The following is a 14,900-nucleotide window of genomic DNA, read 5'->3' on the forward strand; positions in this document are numbered from 1 at the left end:
TGATTGTGGAATGTGGAAATAATCTTCCTGGTTGCTTTGAAAATAAAAGTTTCTTAGTTTACAATAACGTTTTTCAGTAAATTGAGGAGGAAAATGCCCAGATGAATCATGCACAAAATCCATAAATGATCTTTTAGTCATGTTTACAAATTGAAATATTACGCTTGAGAGTTACCAAGGAGCTCAGAATAAAAGCTCCTTCAGACTCGACGTCCTCCAGCTTCAGAGCCACCACACCCAGCGCGCAGTGAACCCACTGGTTTCCAGGTGGCGTGTCGCTGCAGACGCATCGCCTCCTCATTCTGCTCCGCGTCGTTTGGACACGTTAGCTCGGAGCGCCTCTCATCCTCGCGGACTCAGCGCGCGCGCCCGCCAGCGGACATGGGGATCTGCAGACTCTCAGCGCTGCTATCACTGATCGGTAAAGTCTCTGAAGTCATATTTTATCTGATGAATGTTTTTTTTTTATTATAAGTGTTGAGGTTTGTCGGCGGCGAGCAGAGAGGTGTGTCCGCTAAAGCTCAGGATCAGGCTGACACAATCAGAACAATCACATTTACAAACGTCTTTTCTCTGCGTTTATACAAGAGCTAGTGGATCTTTTCTTCAAATCACAGACCTGCTCTAAGTGTAAAGGCGTCTGCTCCTTTTTCTGAAGAGAAAAACACATTTTCTTTCAAGTTTATCTCACTTTTGTTGATGGAAAACGATATTTTTGGAAAACAGAGTCAGCAAAAATACTTTTGCCATGTAAACAAAATGTGTTGAAATTGTAAAAGTAATACTTTTTTAGTTTGTAAACAGTATAAATGTTCTTAGTCATTCAAATAAACATTTTAGTTTCAAAGAAAGTCATGACATAAAGTGTTGAAATGTGATATGCTCACTTTAAATATCAAGTTGAGAGTCAAGCATCTCAGAAATTTTTAGTAAAACGGACATTATTCTAAATTTTTACTTTATTTTGAAAGGTAAAACTAACTGAAAATACCATGTAAATTGTGTATTATAATGTTCATTCCTCGCTATTAACAACTCCAAAGCAGTATTTTCATCTGTTCCTCTAAAAACTATCACTCTGAGCACCAGACCCTCCCAAGTGAGTTCTCATGAGCTGATGTCACAAAGTAAGAACAGCCCCTTCCAGGAAGAGTCTGCGCTGCCAGAACCGCCCCCAGGCTAACACAAACACACCCAATTTATCCACAAAGCTAGCAGTGATCAACAAAACATTCTTGGTTTATATGGACAGCACTGTTTATTTTCTAATTGTGTCCCGTCTGCAATATCTACTGGGTCTAGCATTTAGACGACAGTCTTTGATGGTGACTGGGGTCCAAAAAAAACGCTAATTTGATTTAGCATTTAAATTATTAGCTGTGGTACATGGCAATAACACTATGGTGAGGAATCTGTACGACGTTTCAGGTGTTTTCTGAAGATATCCAATATACACATCAATTTTTACAAAAATTTGGATGTTTGTTTTTGTGGGTGAAACGGAGACACGCTGCTGAGGTCAGCACTAGGTTGACATCTTGACCTGCAAGAAGCGAAAGGCGGAGCTTTAGAGATTAAGTTGTCACTCTTCCAAGTAGGAAAAGAGCTCACAAAAATAACCCATATTTCATAAATAAATAGCTTTTTGGGTCTTAAAGGTACAAAAATGGTCATATATATGGATATAGTTCAATTTGTAAGGCTCTGTAAGAAAATCATGGTATAGGCCATTCAAAGATTGAACACCTCTCAATCCACAAAAACCATTGGGTCTTGCATTGTGACATCACAAAGTGAGAACAGCCCCTTCCAGGAAGCATCTCCGCTGCCGGCTCCGCCCCCAGGCTAACATGCACAAACACGTTCTCTGTTGAGTCTGCGGTGATCGTCAATTTTATATGCACCTCCATCCATCCGAGGCTTCTTACGTCTGTGTAGAACAAGGAGCTCACGAAAATAACTCATATTTCATTAAAAAATATAGTTCTTTAGTGTGCTAGAGGTCATATATGATCACATATATGGATATACTCAAAGGGCTTAAGAATAGCATGATATAGGCCATTTGAAGAAATGTTGTTAAATAAGTTTTTTACCTTTGTAAGAGAAAAAAAAAATTCAATATCTATAAAATGAATTAACTAACATAAATAATAATGTTTTAGGGATTTCTGAAGATTAAACTGTTGCTGCCTACAGAATCTATCACCTCTAACATTGATTAGAAATTGGAACCGCAAAATTCAAATTTGGGGTTAAAAATGACTACTTTGAGGGAAGTATTGACTGACCGACTGACCGACTGGATGGATGGATGAATGAATGAATGGCATAGCCTATATGTTATCACCTCTAACATTGAGAGTAGTTTTACTTAACATCCAGTTTTACTGTTAAAACACACGTTAGTGGGTATTTATTGTCATTTCTCGGTCATCTCTTACTGTTACCAGAAAGCGGCCTGTAATGAAGGTGATGGACGCTGTTTGGTAACAAGACATAATCACAGGTCACAATCTGTGGATGGGATGCTAACATTTATAGAAAAGAAAAGTTTTGACTTTTGAAAACAAATACAAACAAAAAAGTAGGTGAGTTTTGTGATCTTTGTTTCGGTTAAAGACTGAAATTAATCATATTAAGTAATTATACAAAGTTATTGTGTTTCTGGTGTTTCTAACACATTGTTGAGGCATTTTTCTAATGATGTAGGACAAATTTAAAGAAAATTAAGCCTAAAATTGCATTTTCTGTGTATTTCTTTATTCAAATCGTTGTGAATCAGGAGGATGGTTAGAAAAAGATTGTATTTGTGATGTGGAAAGTATAGTGGGCGGGGCCACAAACTCCCTGCTCCGCTCCGTTCTGATGCATCCAGTTGCAGACAAATTGATCCACGTACGTCTTTGTTTTCCTCATCTGAACTGGTATTTGGCTCAAAACTGTACAGCTGGATTGCTTCAATATTGCATTGTTGTTAGTGGTATTTTGGGGGTGTGAGGGCCTGTAAGCTAGCGGACGGGAGTGTAAACAGAGAGCTCTCAGTAATGGTTGATGGGACGATGTGAAGTGATTTTAACATTTCCGTCTGTTAATTTCTGATGAACTCCTGCCGCTCTGCAGAAACTATGTCTGAGAAAACAGCACAGGTTTTATGATTTCGGCTAAAAACATAATCATCATAAATAAAAGATCACTGGGAATGCTTTTATAAATAGATCAAAAGATGATTGGAGTAGGACTTTGAGGTAGACCTTTAAGAAAAAAATGAGTTTTCATTCCAGGTCACTGACCTGGAATGAGATCTATGAGGTGATTGATGTGAAAGACGCCTGAAACACTGATGACATTTCCACCAAAAACACAACTCTTATCATGTCTTTCTTCATCCTGATTGAGTTGACTGTAGCCCTCATTGATAACCTTCCTCTCTTGACCTCCACTCCTCGAATCATTCTTGTCACATCAGGTAAATAAGAAGACAGAGGCTACTTTACAGCAGTGGTCCCCAAACTATAGCCCATGAGCCAGATCCAATCCTCCTCTACATTTAGCAATGCCCCCAAAATACTATGAGATGCATATATATATATATCAGGATCCACATAGAACATGTTTTTTTCTGTGAAGATTACAGAAAAGAATGAGTCAAATTTTGTTATGTGTTGCTTTCTGGAAAACCACAAATGCTTACATTTAGGTCGTGATCCTGTTAGCCTACAAACTGACCCCGGCCCCCCATCAGAGAACAAAACAGTTACGTTTCCCTCACAAGAAAAAGTCTGGGGACTCCTGCTTTAAAGAATCTAAATGAATATTTACAGAAAATCCTCTTCATCTCAGTGAGCATTAGCAGATTCATAACTCCTCCTGGTTTCAAGTTTCTGTGATTGTCGGCTCTGTCTGAAGGAATGCGGGCGTCCTCAGACTCTGCATTGTGAAGCGGTGCAGGCCGGTACAGGCCAGTCGACCCACGTCACATCCTGGAGCTGGAAGATCCGATCTGTACAGCTCGTACGTCGCTCTGCCCCGCGGTTATAATTTTTTTTATGCTGGATTTTTCCTGTGTGGTCTTATCTACTTTATCTAACACTTTCATTCTAACTAATCCGCTTAACGACATCGTTTACTACTGTTGCAGCAAACAGTGAGAATGTTGAAGAACAATATCAGTTTACTTTTGAAAAACTGCACGTATTTGATTTAAAAAAAACTTTTTAAAAAATTATTTTGAAAACTTTTCCTGAAAACCTCCTGACTAAAGGAGGGAAAAGTCAAAAACTACAACTCCCAGAGCCCCATTCTTTCACATTTGGTGTCCTTGAGAAGGTTCAGGTTTACACGTCGTTTACAGAGGACAAATTAGCATTGTTAGCCATGAAGCTATGGAAGCTTCCCTGGATAAGCTGATTTGTTTACTTTATAAACAAACTGAACAATCACTTTAAGATTTAATTAAAAAAAAAAAAAAACGAATTTGTCTACTAAATAAATGTTTTATATTTGAAATATTTCAATGTTTCCTCAGTAAAATGTTGCTCTAACTCCAAAACTGTTGTCTTTCAGGAGGCGTTTTGTTTATTTTACCTCATTGTCTTGGGAAAAATGTCCCGATCAGACTGCAAAGTGGAGACAACTCCTCCTTATCTGAAGGTAAGTTCATGAATGTCATGTTTGATGGCCGATCTCTACACTGAGATTAGCTTTACAAGAATTCTCAATGTGTTTTCATCACTTTATGTAGTTTGTATGGTTGATAAGACTTTCCCAGGATGTCAGATTTATCAGTTTCCGGATAAACTTGGATGCAATTTCTCTTCAGTTTTTTTATTTTTATTAAAGTGGATTTGTAAAACAAAAAAAAATAAAAATCTAAATTAAGATTAATAAAGGCATTTTTTTTATAAACTTAAATGTCTGTGCAGCCAAATAGGAATATGGAAAATTGATGATAAAAAATATGATGGATGTAGAAATCATTCAAATCTATGGTGAGAATCCTAAATATTTCTTAACTTCTTTAATTATTTTGCATTTTAACCCTTATTAAGCCTCTTTTATGTCCTGAAATCTATTGGAGGTCCCTTCAAAACCAGAACAAAGGACAAAAAAAAAGATTCATCGACAAAACTGCTCACAGAATTATTGAAAATGTCCAAATGTTGTGTTTTTAGTTCTGTCCGTTACACCTTATTCTTTGTCTCGTTTAAACAATCCCAGTTCTTTCATAACACCTGGCGCTTTTTCTGTGGTTGTTGGTAACAAACCAGGCAAACAGAGACGCTTTCATGTCTGTAAAAACGACATGCTGCCGTGCAAACACACCTGCTACTGCAGACCAACCTGAAGTCTTGACAACAGACTTGCTGCTGTTTCCAGGGAAAGGCGAAGGGCGCCCTCGTGTGACGAGGTCAGAGGTCGCCTGCGACAGCGGTTTTGATGAGTTCTGCATGAACAACGGCAAGTGCATGTTCCTGGTGGACTTGAACGAGCGCCACTGCCAGTAAGTGCAAGGACCGCTCGTGTGATTGTGTGGGCTGCTTTTTTGTCACGAGTAACCAAACTCCTCTTTTCATGCTGCAGGTGTGACATCGGCTTCTCTGGTCCCAGGTGTATCAACCCCGACATGGTCCGTCAAAAAATGGCAGGGGAGGAAATCGTTTTGATCGTTTTCTGCGTGGGTTTGCTGTTGATAGGTCTGGCTGGAGCGTTGTACTTCTTCTTTAAGTGGTAAGGCTTTCACCTTTAAAAAAAAATGTTAAAGGAACACATTTACATGCTACAAGTATGAGAGGTTGACAAAACAGATTGTTTTAATTTATTTCCATCACATCTTCAGATTTTCTCCAATTTATTTATTTCACAAAACATGAATTAAATGTAAATATGGAAAGCATTTTTAATTTGACACAATTTCTGACTAGTAAAAAAAGACCAAAATGTTCACTAAAGTCTTAAATGTGTTTAGGAACATTTTCAAATAATTTACAATTCATTTTTCACAATAAAGCAAGATATTGCCGTGTGAACATCTCAGGGTCATTTGGAGGTTCACATTCTTGCTAAATTCTTCAGATAATTATCACAACTTTATTCATTTCAAAAATGCAATCAGCTAAAATGTAATCTTGTTTTGAATTGTTGGGGTTTGAATGATTGGATGCAACTTCTGTGTATTTTTAGGGAGCTGGGCTCATGTTTTTCACTAAGTGGAATGCAGAATTCTGATTTAAATTTTAATCAGGAAGGTATTTGGGAGAGGATTGAGCTCAACAAAATGAAGAAATAGCAAGTTAATAGATTAAGAATATTTAATAAAGTTTTAATTTCAATAATTTAGGTTATACAGAGAATTGGTTGGGATTGGTTTCCCCCTACAAAAGATGCATTCTGGGAAACTGTTTCCTGACAGTTCTTGTAGTTCAAAGTGAATCTGATCAGAAATGATTGGCGCTAAACGAAGGAAATCTGTGTATTTTGTAACTTTTTCCGCAAAAAGTAAATCACTGATGAGAAAATAAACAAGATTTCTATTTGTACATATGGTTGTAATAATTGAAATCAGCATAACTCAAATTACTTTATCATTATTAGAATATTTTTTTACTTGAAACAATAAATTACTTTTTTTCTACTCATAACCATTTAGGTTTTAATGCTAAACATCCAACAGACATTTGCATTTATGACACCAAAGGAACTCATGATTTCAGGCATCACAAATCATCTGTAGTTATGTGTTTTATTGTTATGTTTAAAATATTAACGGTGAGAGCCATATTTAAAATCAACCAAATGTTAAAGACAACCCCAACTTCCTGTTCTCGTTCAGTCTCGCTATAGCTCATCGTTCGCCTTCACCTGGCCTCGCCGATGATCCAGGTGAGGCTCAAGTCATCTCAAACACCTAATGTGTTCAAACCCTGCTGCAAATGTAGGGTTTGATTCTAATTGGTTAATCATCTGCAGTGGTGTGTCTGCAGCTCGATGCAGAAAAGCATTAGGGAGAGGTCAAAAGGTCAGTCTATGCTCTCAAAAAGTTACAAAATTATTATTATAAAACCAATCTGTCCGTCTATTCGACAACAACTCTATTTATTGGATTTGGTTTGAGTTGGAGGAGAATGTGTTGGGTTGAGTGAGCATCAATGTCAGCTCCACTGCTCCCCCTAGTGACCAGCACGATCCCATGAAAGTCCCGCGGTGACATCCTCTGTCAGTCGCTGGTGTAGACAGATCTCCAAAATATAATTTCCTCACATCAGCATCAAGCCAGGTTTCCACTTCGGTTCTATATATTATATCAGCAGGGTTGGGGGCATTCTGTGTACTTTATCATTTCATTTTTATTTGCTTTAAATCCGTAAAGCACTTTGTGTTACTGTTGAAGGAAATGTGCCCTATAAATAAAGTTTGATTGAATTTGATTCTACATAAAAAATTTGAACACGACTAAAACTTATAATGAAACTTATTTTTATTAGTCAATTAATGACTGACGTGTTTAACATAAAATACTTTTTTTTTCCTGAATTCATGAAACTATGGTTCTAGTATTGGTTCTGGTTCTGTTTTTACACCAGTTCTTTGGTTTCTGACCACCGGAGCAACGACACTTGGTTCTCAAAGGTGGTTCCTAAAATGCTCTGATGGGCCAGAGTGAAGAACTGCTTCACCCAGTTGGTTGATATGGTTCAACAACCATAAAAAAAACACCTTATTTTAAAATGTATCCTTCAGCTTCATAACAGCCTGGGTTCATTTGAGAAACAATCAAAGAAGGTGGCCGATGAAACAATTACACTTTATCATAATGTATCTATTTCTCAATAGTAAAATGACTCTATCACAATAGACTTTTATTTTGAAGGGTCTGAAATTAACACCCGTCAGTTACGAGCATCAAAACAAATCTCTGGCTAATAAGTGAGTATAAATTCAGTTTTTGACATTGAGATTTGTATTCATCACTGCTACTGCTCAGGTATTATTTTTTAAATTAATTTTACTTTTATTTAACCAGGTGAAAATATACATAGAAAAAAAAACATTTTTAGTTTAAAGTTACATAAAGTCATTACATCAATTAAACGGTTTTTAAAGCTGAGACAGATGCAAAGGTGCTAAGTTTTTAATGACAAATCCTTCGAGCACAATGCATTGTGGTCTATATTCACCAATTTTGTGGGAGATTTCTTGAGCGCTAGATTTTGGAATTGAAGGCAAAGATGGGAAATCCCCTATAGTGCACTAAAATAGGGAGATGATTTGGACACGAGCAGAGATTTTAGGACACTAAAGCAGTTTAGGTACTTTTGATGAGCTGTTTTTTAATTTAAGGAACATCGTTTGGATTGTCCCATCCAGGTCTGAGCTGTGTGGTCTGTTGAGCATGAAGTTCAGGTCATCAGGTCCAAATTCTACATTTTTTCAAGTTTTTTAATGTAAACATTAAGTATATTTTATCTGTAGAAGATTCTTAACAGATATGTTTTTCTTTCTTGGTAAACTGTGGTGAAAAAATGACAAAATATATTATTTTATTGTTAATCACCCTTTCAAAATTCAAGTTTCTCCACTGTTACTGCAAATTAATTGAAGTTTGTAGTTAAATAATTAAAAATACAAAAAGAAAATCTATTTAAAGAGTTTGAAAAACGACATTAAATGTAATTGCATAAACAGTATTACCGGTAATAAAATTTAAGCTAACTTAAAAACATTAGAACATCAGGAAGCATAAAAGCATTATTTCTCCACAAGCTGCAAACAAAAATGCAAATATGAAAAAAATGGCTGAAGCAGATACAAAGTACTAGAGGGCGTCTTTAAAAAGCGTCTTTAAAAATCATGCCGTCAACATTTTCCACAAAATTTGCATATTCATGGCTTACATTTTTTTCATGCACGAACAAGTCTGAGATTGCTCTGCAACCTGGAGCTTTAATTTATTTATTGTTTCAGCCAATAAAAAAAGTTGTTTTTTTTTCTTGTATTTGCAGGTACAAGAAAAACAAATTCCCACGGCAGCAGAAACGGCAGGGATACAGAGGCGTCCAGTTGGTTTAAGGTGTCACACATCCACCTTCTGAAAAGCACCAAGCAGGACTGTTAATGTTTTATGAATCTAGCTCAGCACACTTTGATGTTTCCCAACATGCTTAGAGACCGAGGGGCCGGTGCTCCTCGTCTCTGTGGGGCAGGCCGATCGTCACAAAGAGATTAAGATGCTTTCAGAAGCCGCCTTGTTTGTGGAGCGATCGTTTTCCAGCTGTACTTGTTCTTAAGTTTCGCCGACTTACACCTGATTTGAAAAGATGAATAGTGAGACGCACAAGAATCTTTTTGTGCGAGCGAAACCGCCCACGTGACGGTGGAGAATTCACTGAACAGAACCCCCGTCCCTGTAGGAACTCGCTCCGATCCGGGCTTTGTGTGCGATTAATGGTTTTGTCGTGACAGACAGGAAGCCGAGGATTGAATGAGACAACATTCTTAGAATTTAATTATCATTTCACGGTTTGTGTTTCACTTCTCTTCAAAGATCATTGACTAAATCGCTCAGTGACGGATTTAAAAACAGAAACTAGCCTGTAATAATTTCACCTATAGTCACCTGTTGTATTTATTGTGGTGTTTGACATTTGGGATTTAAAATGTTAAAAAAAAGTTTTGTTATTATTTATGTAGAAAAATGTAACTTATTTTCAAGTGTTGATTGACTGTAGTTTCACCAGTTGCTCTAAAGCTTTATAACTTCATATTTTTTATGTGCAGTTCCATTTCATGATGTGTGCGAGCGTTCACATTCTTGTCGTGCAGCCTGAAATTCTTCAACGTCAGATGACCTCGTAGCAGAAAAGCTATTTTACATAAAATGTTGATTAAAGAAATTCTTTCACATGTGTAGTGTGTGTGTTCTTCATTCTTTCTCACACTCAGCTTTGAAACTCTTCAGAAAATGTAACAAATTTGATCTCATCCGTCCGTCACACAAACAAAAATTACATTATGAACGAAAACACAAATAAAAACGTATGACTTTTATTATACATTTCTCGTTTATTCCATCACAATCAGAGCTTTGTCCAGGAGGATTTGTGCCTTTTCCCTCAGAAAAGTCAACACACTCATTAAAACAGCTCAGCTTGTTCCACGTAGTGTGCAGAGTTTCTGAGAATGCCCTCAGCTGGCAGCAGCATGCCACAACATGAGGCAGAGTGAAGCAAGCTGCAGCAGAAACATTCAAAAAATCTCTGGCTAATAACTGAGTGTAAATTCAATTTTTGACATTGACATTCTTACTCCTCACTGCTACTGCTCAGGTATTTCTTTTTAATGAATTAACCTTTATTTAACCTATCAAAAAACGTCCTTATTTACACCTGGGAAGTGGAGAAATACAGAAGGTAGATAAAAACACATCACAATATATACAAAAATTTTTAGCAAGAAAAATTATCAGTTAAAAATAATATTGGAAAAAATCCATAGATAAAAAGACATTTTTAGTTTAAAGTTAAAAGTTTTTCGGTCGTTAAATCAATTAAAAGGTTTTTGAAGTTGAGATAGATGCAAAGGTGATCGATCAGTTTTAGTACTTTTTGAAGGTCTAGGGATTAAATAATGCAAAGTTTGGTGGGAGTTTTTCAACAGAAAAGGACATTTTTAAAAAATTAAGATGATTTTTTTTTTTTTTCTAATTGTTGTGAAGCAGAAGCAGACTGACAGAGACTGAGAGCTACTTCATGGGTACTAAATCATATGAAGGGCTACCAGTTCAAAATAACAAATTTGCTCAGTTTTCCTTTAGTTATTCATTATTAATAATGAATAATGATACTCCTTTATGTATTTCTCACCATAAATATCAACAGTATCAACAAGCTAAGAAATAAAAAAAAATACTCAGCACTTTATTAATCATAATAATTGTTGTATTTCAAATGATCATTTACATCACTTCATTTCATGGGGAAAATGTTCCAATTTCTCTATGTTGTTCCATGTTAATCAATTATGTAATGTTAAAGAAAAATCAAATTACACATTTTTAAATAAATCTAGTCACATTTTGAACTAATGACCAAATCTGCAGCATTTTTAACAAAATGAATGATCTTTGAACTGAAGTAGGTCAGAGGTCACGTAAAAATATCTAAAGTTCATGTATCGTGAACTTATTTTTAAGACATTTTAATTTTAAAATCTGTTTAAATGCAAGAGTAATAAAAAAAATAGCAATAGAATAAAATGTTATTTTATTTTTTAGTGCTGTCGAATCTACAATTCCAAAATCAAGTGCCCTAGAAATTTCCCAGAAGTCTTTATGAAAAACAGTGTGCATTGATGCTCACTACATTAGCGAGCTTAGACCACAATGCATTGCGTTTGAACATTTTTGATGTCACATCCGCTGTTTGGAAAAAAAAAAAAAGTATGGTGTCCAAATTGCTAGTATTTAAGGAATATGCTAACTTTTTTGGCTAATTTAGCATCTACAAAGGTTTTTACGCTAATTTGGAGTTTAGCTATTATTTTAGTAACAAGCTAACGTTTTTGCCTATTTTTTTATCTACTGGGGTTTTTATAGGATGATTTAGAGTTTAGCTATAATTTTAGCAACATTCTAAAATTTTTGACTAATTTAGTTGCTGAAGAATTTGAGGCTATTTTGGAGTTTAGCTAGTATTTAAGCAACGAGCTAGCTGTTTTGGCTAGTTTAGCATCTACTGAGGTTTTTATGCTAATTTGGGGTTTAGCTATTATTTTAGTAACAAGCTAGAGTTTTTGCCTATTTTATTATCTACTGAGGTTTTTATAGGATGATTTAGAGTTTAGCTATAATTTTAGCAACATTCTAAAGTTTTTTGACTAGTTTAGTTGCTGAAGAATTTGAGGCTATTTTGGAGTTTAGCTAGTATTTAAGCAACGAGCTAGCTGTTTTGGCTAATTTAGTATCTACTGCGGTTTTCTGGGCTAATTTGTAGTTTAGCTCATATTTAAGAAACACATTGAATTTCTGCTATATTGGCATGAATTGAAGATTTTTATGCAATTTTACTAATTCTTTTTCAAAAATGTAGGTCAACTTCAGCTCTTTTTAATGGTTCTTTAACAAAATTTCCAGTCTTTTAGCAAATTTAACATTATGCAAATAACTTTTGCATTGCAAGCAAATCTATTCAGCAATTAAAGTCAAGTGTGTCACCATTTCCAGCAAAAAGCTTCAGCATCTTCAGCGACTACTTTCAGCAAAACACATTCACACAAGCAGTATCACAGGTAATGTAACTTTTTTAGCAATTAACAGGTTTAATCACAAGATGAAAATCTTTTAGCAAGCCCTTTATAATTCCAGATTTACTGCAGTTTTGCTAACTCTTGCTCAAAAACTTTTCCTCCAGTCTGTCTTTGAAAAGATCTCACAAGAATAGTAGAATAAGAATTAGTTGATGCGTTTTTGTTCCGTTTTTAGACCCATAATGGAGAATCAAAAGTATTAAAAACAGCTTCCATAAATGTACATCCGATCCTGAATGGAGGGTCTGACGTTTGGTTAATCTGCAACATTTTACGCTTAGATTAATGCTTCAATGAGCCATGATTAACAGCAACCTCTGCATGTGTTTTCTATGCAAATGACCGACATCTGTGACTCCTACACATTAACTCGCCTGCTCTGTTAAGACATACTTAAAAACACATTAGCATGCACTTACACACACTGGAGGCCCAAAAATACGCCCACTCAGTGGCTTCCGCTTGGTTCTAAATATAAACCTGTAGGTAAACATAACCAAAAATTCACAAAGTGCAGCTCTAATCTCTGCATTGGCCTTCTGCTATCTAACTGTTCTTACCTAACCATTGCATAAGTAATAGTAGGTTGCTCATGCTGTGAGTAATGTTGTTGCGGGAAGGGAATCCCCATTAGGTTGCATCCTTGTGTGTCCATTGACAAAACAAAATCTTCCACGTGTAGCACGCTTCGAAGTGTTTTGCAGCTGATATATTTGTGACGTTTTCACTTTTGTCTTTATTATTGTAGCAGCTAAGAGATATAACTTAAGAAAACAGGTAATAAGTTAAAAAATAAGTAATTAATAAATAAATAATTTAAAACAAAATCGTAAAATTGAATACATTTTCTTTAAAAAAAGCAACAAAATCTGCTAATGGGGTAAGAAAATTTGTCTTACAAAAATTGTCGTGTTATGAAAAAAAACTGTAGTCATTAAGACATATTCTAAGATTATTTGGCAATTGAAAACTTTTTTTTTACTTTCTTAAGATTCTGTTTTTGCAGTGTAGTCAGAGAAAACTCTGAAAAATTGTTTAAAAAAAAATCCCCTCAGATGAGCAGCAATATTGTGAGAAGAAAACTGAATGCGTTCTTACAACATCTAGAAGAATTAAAAGCTAGAGTAGCAGTTAGGTTTTTGTTTTTTCTCTTCATTTATGAACATATGAACGATTTTAAAATAGGCTTAACACTTCCATGTCTTAAAAATTGAATTTTAGGAATAAAAACATAAAAAATGTTCCCCAAGTACAGCTGGAGGTGCAGCTTAATACATCTACATTTGGAGAATTCTGCACGAACTGTGAAACCACAAAATGGGACTAAGTTTTGACTTAAGTAAGAATCAGCTGTAGCTGTTTTTTTCATCAGAAATTCTCAATAGTTCCTCTTTCAATTGTTTCAAGAAGTTAATTCAGTCTAAATTGTATATTCCAGAAACTACTGACCTCCTTCATTTATAAAAAATCATATTTTTGAGCAAATGTTGCACATAAGTGACTTTACATTCTGTAAGGCACTCAACAAAACCGCTCTGGTTTCACTAAACACTCAAACAGACCCGATTCACAGCGATGCTGCAATAAAACATTACTTTCAGGGGCGGAGCTACCCCCCTAAATTTTTGAGTCAATATTAGTATCACTATTGACAAAAAATAAATACAAGCTTATTTTAGCATTGTAAAAATAACAACAGCAATATCTAATTAAATCTTGAGCCCCTCAAGGTAGGTCAAACTGTGCCAGGGAGGCAGTTGGTACTACACTGGATCTCTGATCCGAAAGTTCCAAATTTGAGACCAAATTCCGTCTAATTCTGTCAGGGACAGTATTAGATAAACTGAAACATGAAAAAATCCACGAAGAAACAAAAAAGAGGCAAAGCATAACGGAAGATCTGACAAGGATGAACTGAAAACCAGACGCTTACATAGACTGCGGGTGATTGACAGAAATAAAAACAGATTATCGATGATCAACAAGAACCTGGAGCGACTAAAAAGCCCAAAACTTGACCAAAACCAACTGAAAAACCAAACTAAAGCTCGGAATCTGTACAGTACCCCTCCTCAAAAAAGCAGATCCCAGATGCCCAAAACACCTGAGAGTAGGGGACTAGCTGGGTGGACAAGGAAAGGCATGAAAGGGTGGGAACGATTCTCCTGCTGGGTTCAAGGTGGTCAGGTCATTCTGTCAGGGACTGGCAGTGAAGGATCCAGCATGCAGGAGACTGGAATTGGTGACAGAAACTTGAAACATTTAATAAATGAACTGACAAAACCCAGAGAGCAGCACCATAAGAATAGCAGCAGAATAATCAAAATGTCTAAAACAAACTGTCAAACACGGTGGTGGAAGGGGGTTCATATGGGCTTCAGATGCTGCTACAGTAAGTGAGTCGAGCATCAAATCTTTGGAGTGTTCTGACGGTCTTCTGATGGATAGAGCTCCAACCGTGGTCAGGTCAAAGGGTCAAAGCTCAGGTTGATATATAGCAGCAGACAAATGAGCATCTCTAGCTGTTTCATTTGACTATGAAATTGTGCAAAATGGATTTGAGCTGACAAATTTACCTAATGGAAACACAACAATTA

The 14,900-nt window shown here is 35.9% G+C and overlaps 1 protein-coding gene across 1 annotated transcript; it reads left to right on the top strand.

Annotated features, from left to right (window-relative positions):
• The first annotated feature begins 238 nt into the window (after positions 1–238).
• LOC112148513 (proepiregulin) lies at positions 239–9,895 on the top strand. Its single transcript, XM_024275696.2, has 5 exons — positions 239–421; positions 4,567–4,653; positions 5,380–5,503; positions 5,584–5,730; positions 9,003–9,895. The coding sequence occupies exons 1-5, from the start codon at positions 382–384 to the stop codon at positions 9,067–9,069; spliced, it is 465 nt and encodes a 154-aa protein (XP_024131464.1). The 5' UTR covers positions 239–381; the 3' UTR covers positions 9,070–9,895.
• Positions 9,896–14,900: the final 5,005 nt, after the last annotated feature.

The sequence above is a fragment of the Oryzias melastigma genome, linkage group LG9, assembly GCF_002922805.2.
Source record: "Oryzias melastigma strain HK-1 linkage group LG9, ASM292280v2, whole genome shotgun sequence".
In the NCBI taxonomy this organism is placed as follows: Eukaryota; Metazoa; Chordata; class Actinopteri; order Beloniformes; family Adrianichthyidae; genus Oryzias; species Oryzias melastigma.

Excerpts from the sequence above, each read along its gene's own strand:
- LOC112148513 (XM_024275696.2), top strand. The coding sequence starts at position 382 with ATGGGGATCTGCAGACTCTCAGCGCTGCTATCACTGATCG. Across the intron at positions 422-4,566 it reads AGCGCTGCTATCACTGATCG|GAGGCGTTTTGTTTATTTTA; the intron begins GTAAAGTCTCTG and ends GTTGTCTTTCAG. Across the intron at positions 5,731-9,002 it reads TTGTACTTCTTCTTTAAGTG|GTACAAGAAAAACAAATTCC; the intron begins GTAAGGCTTTCA and ends TTGTATTTGCAG.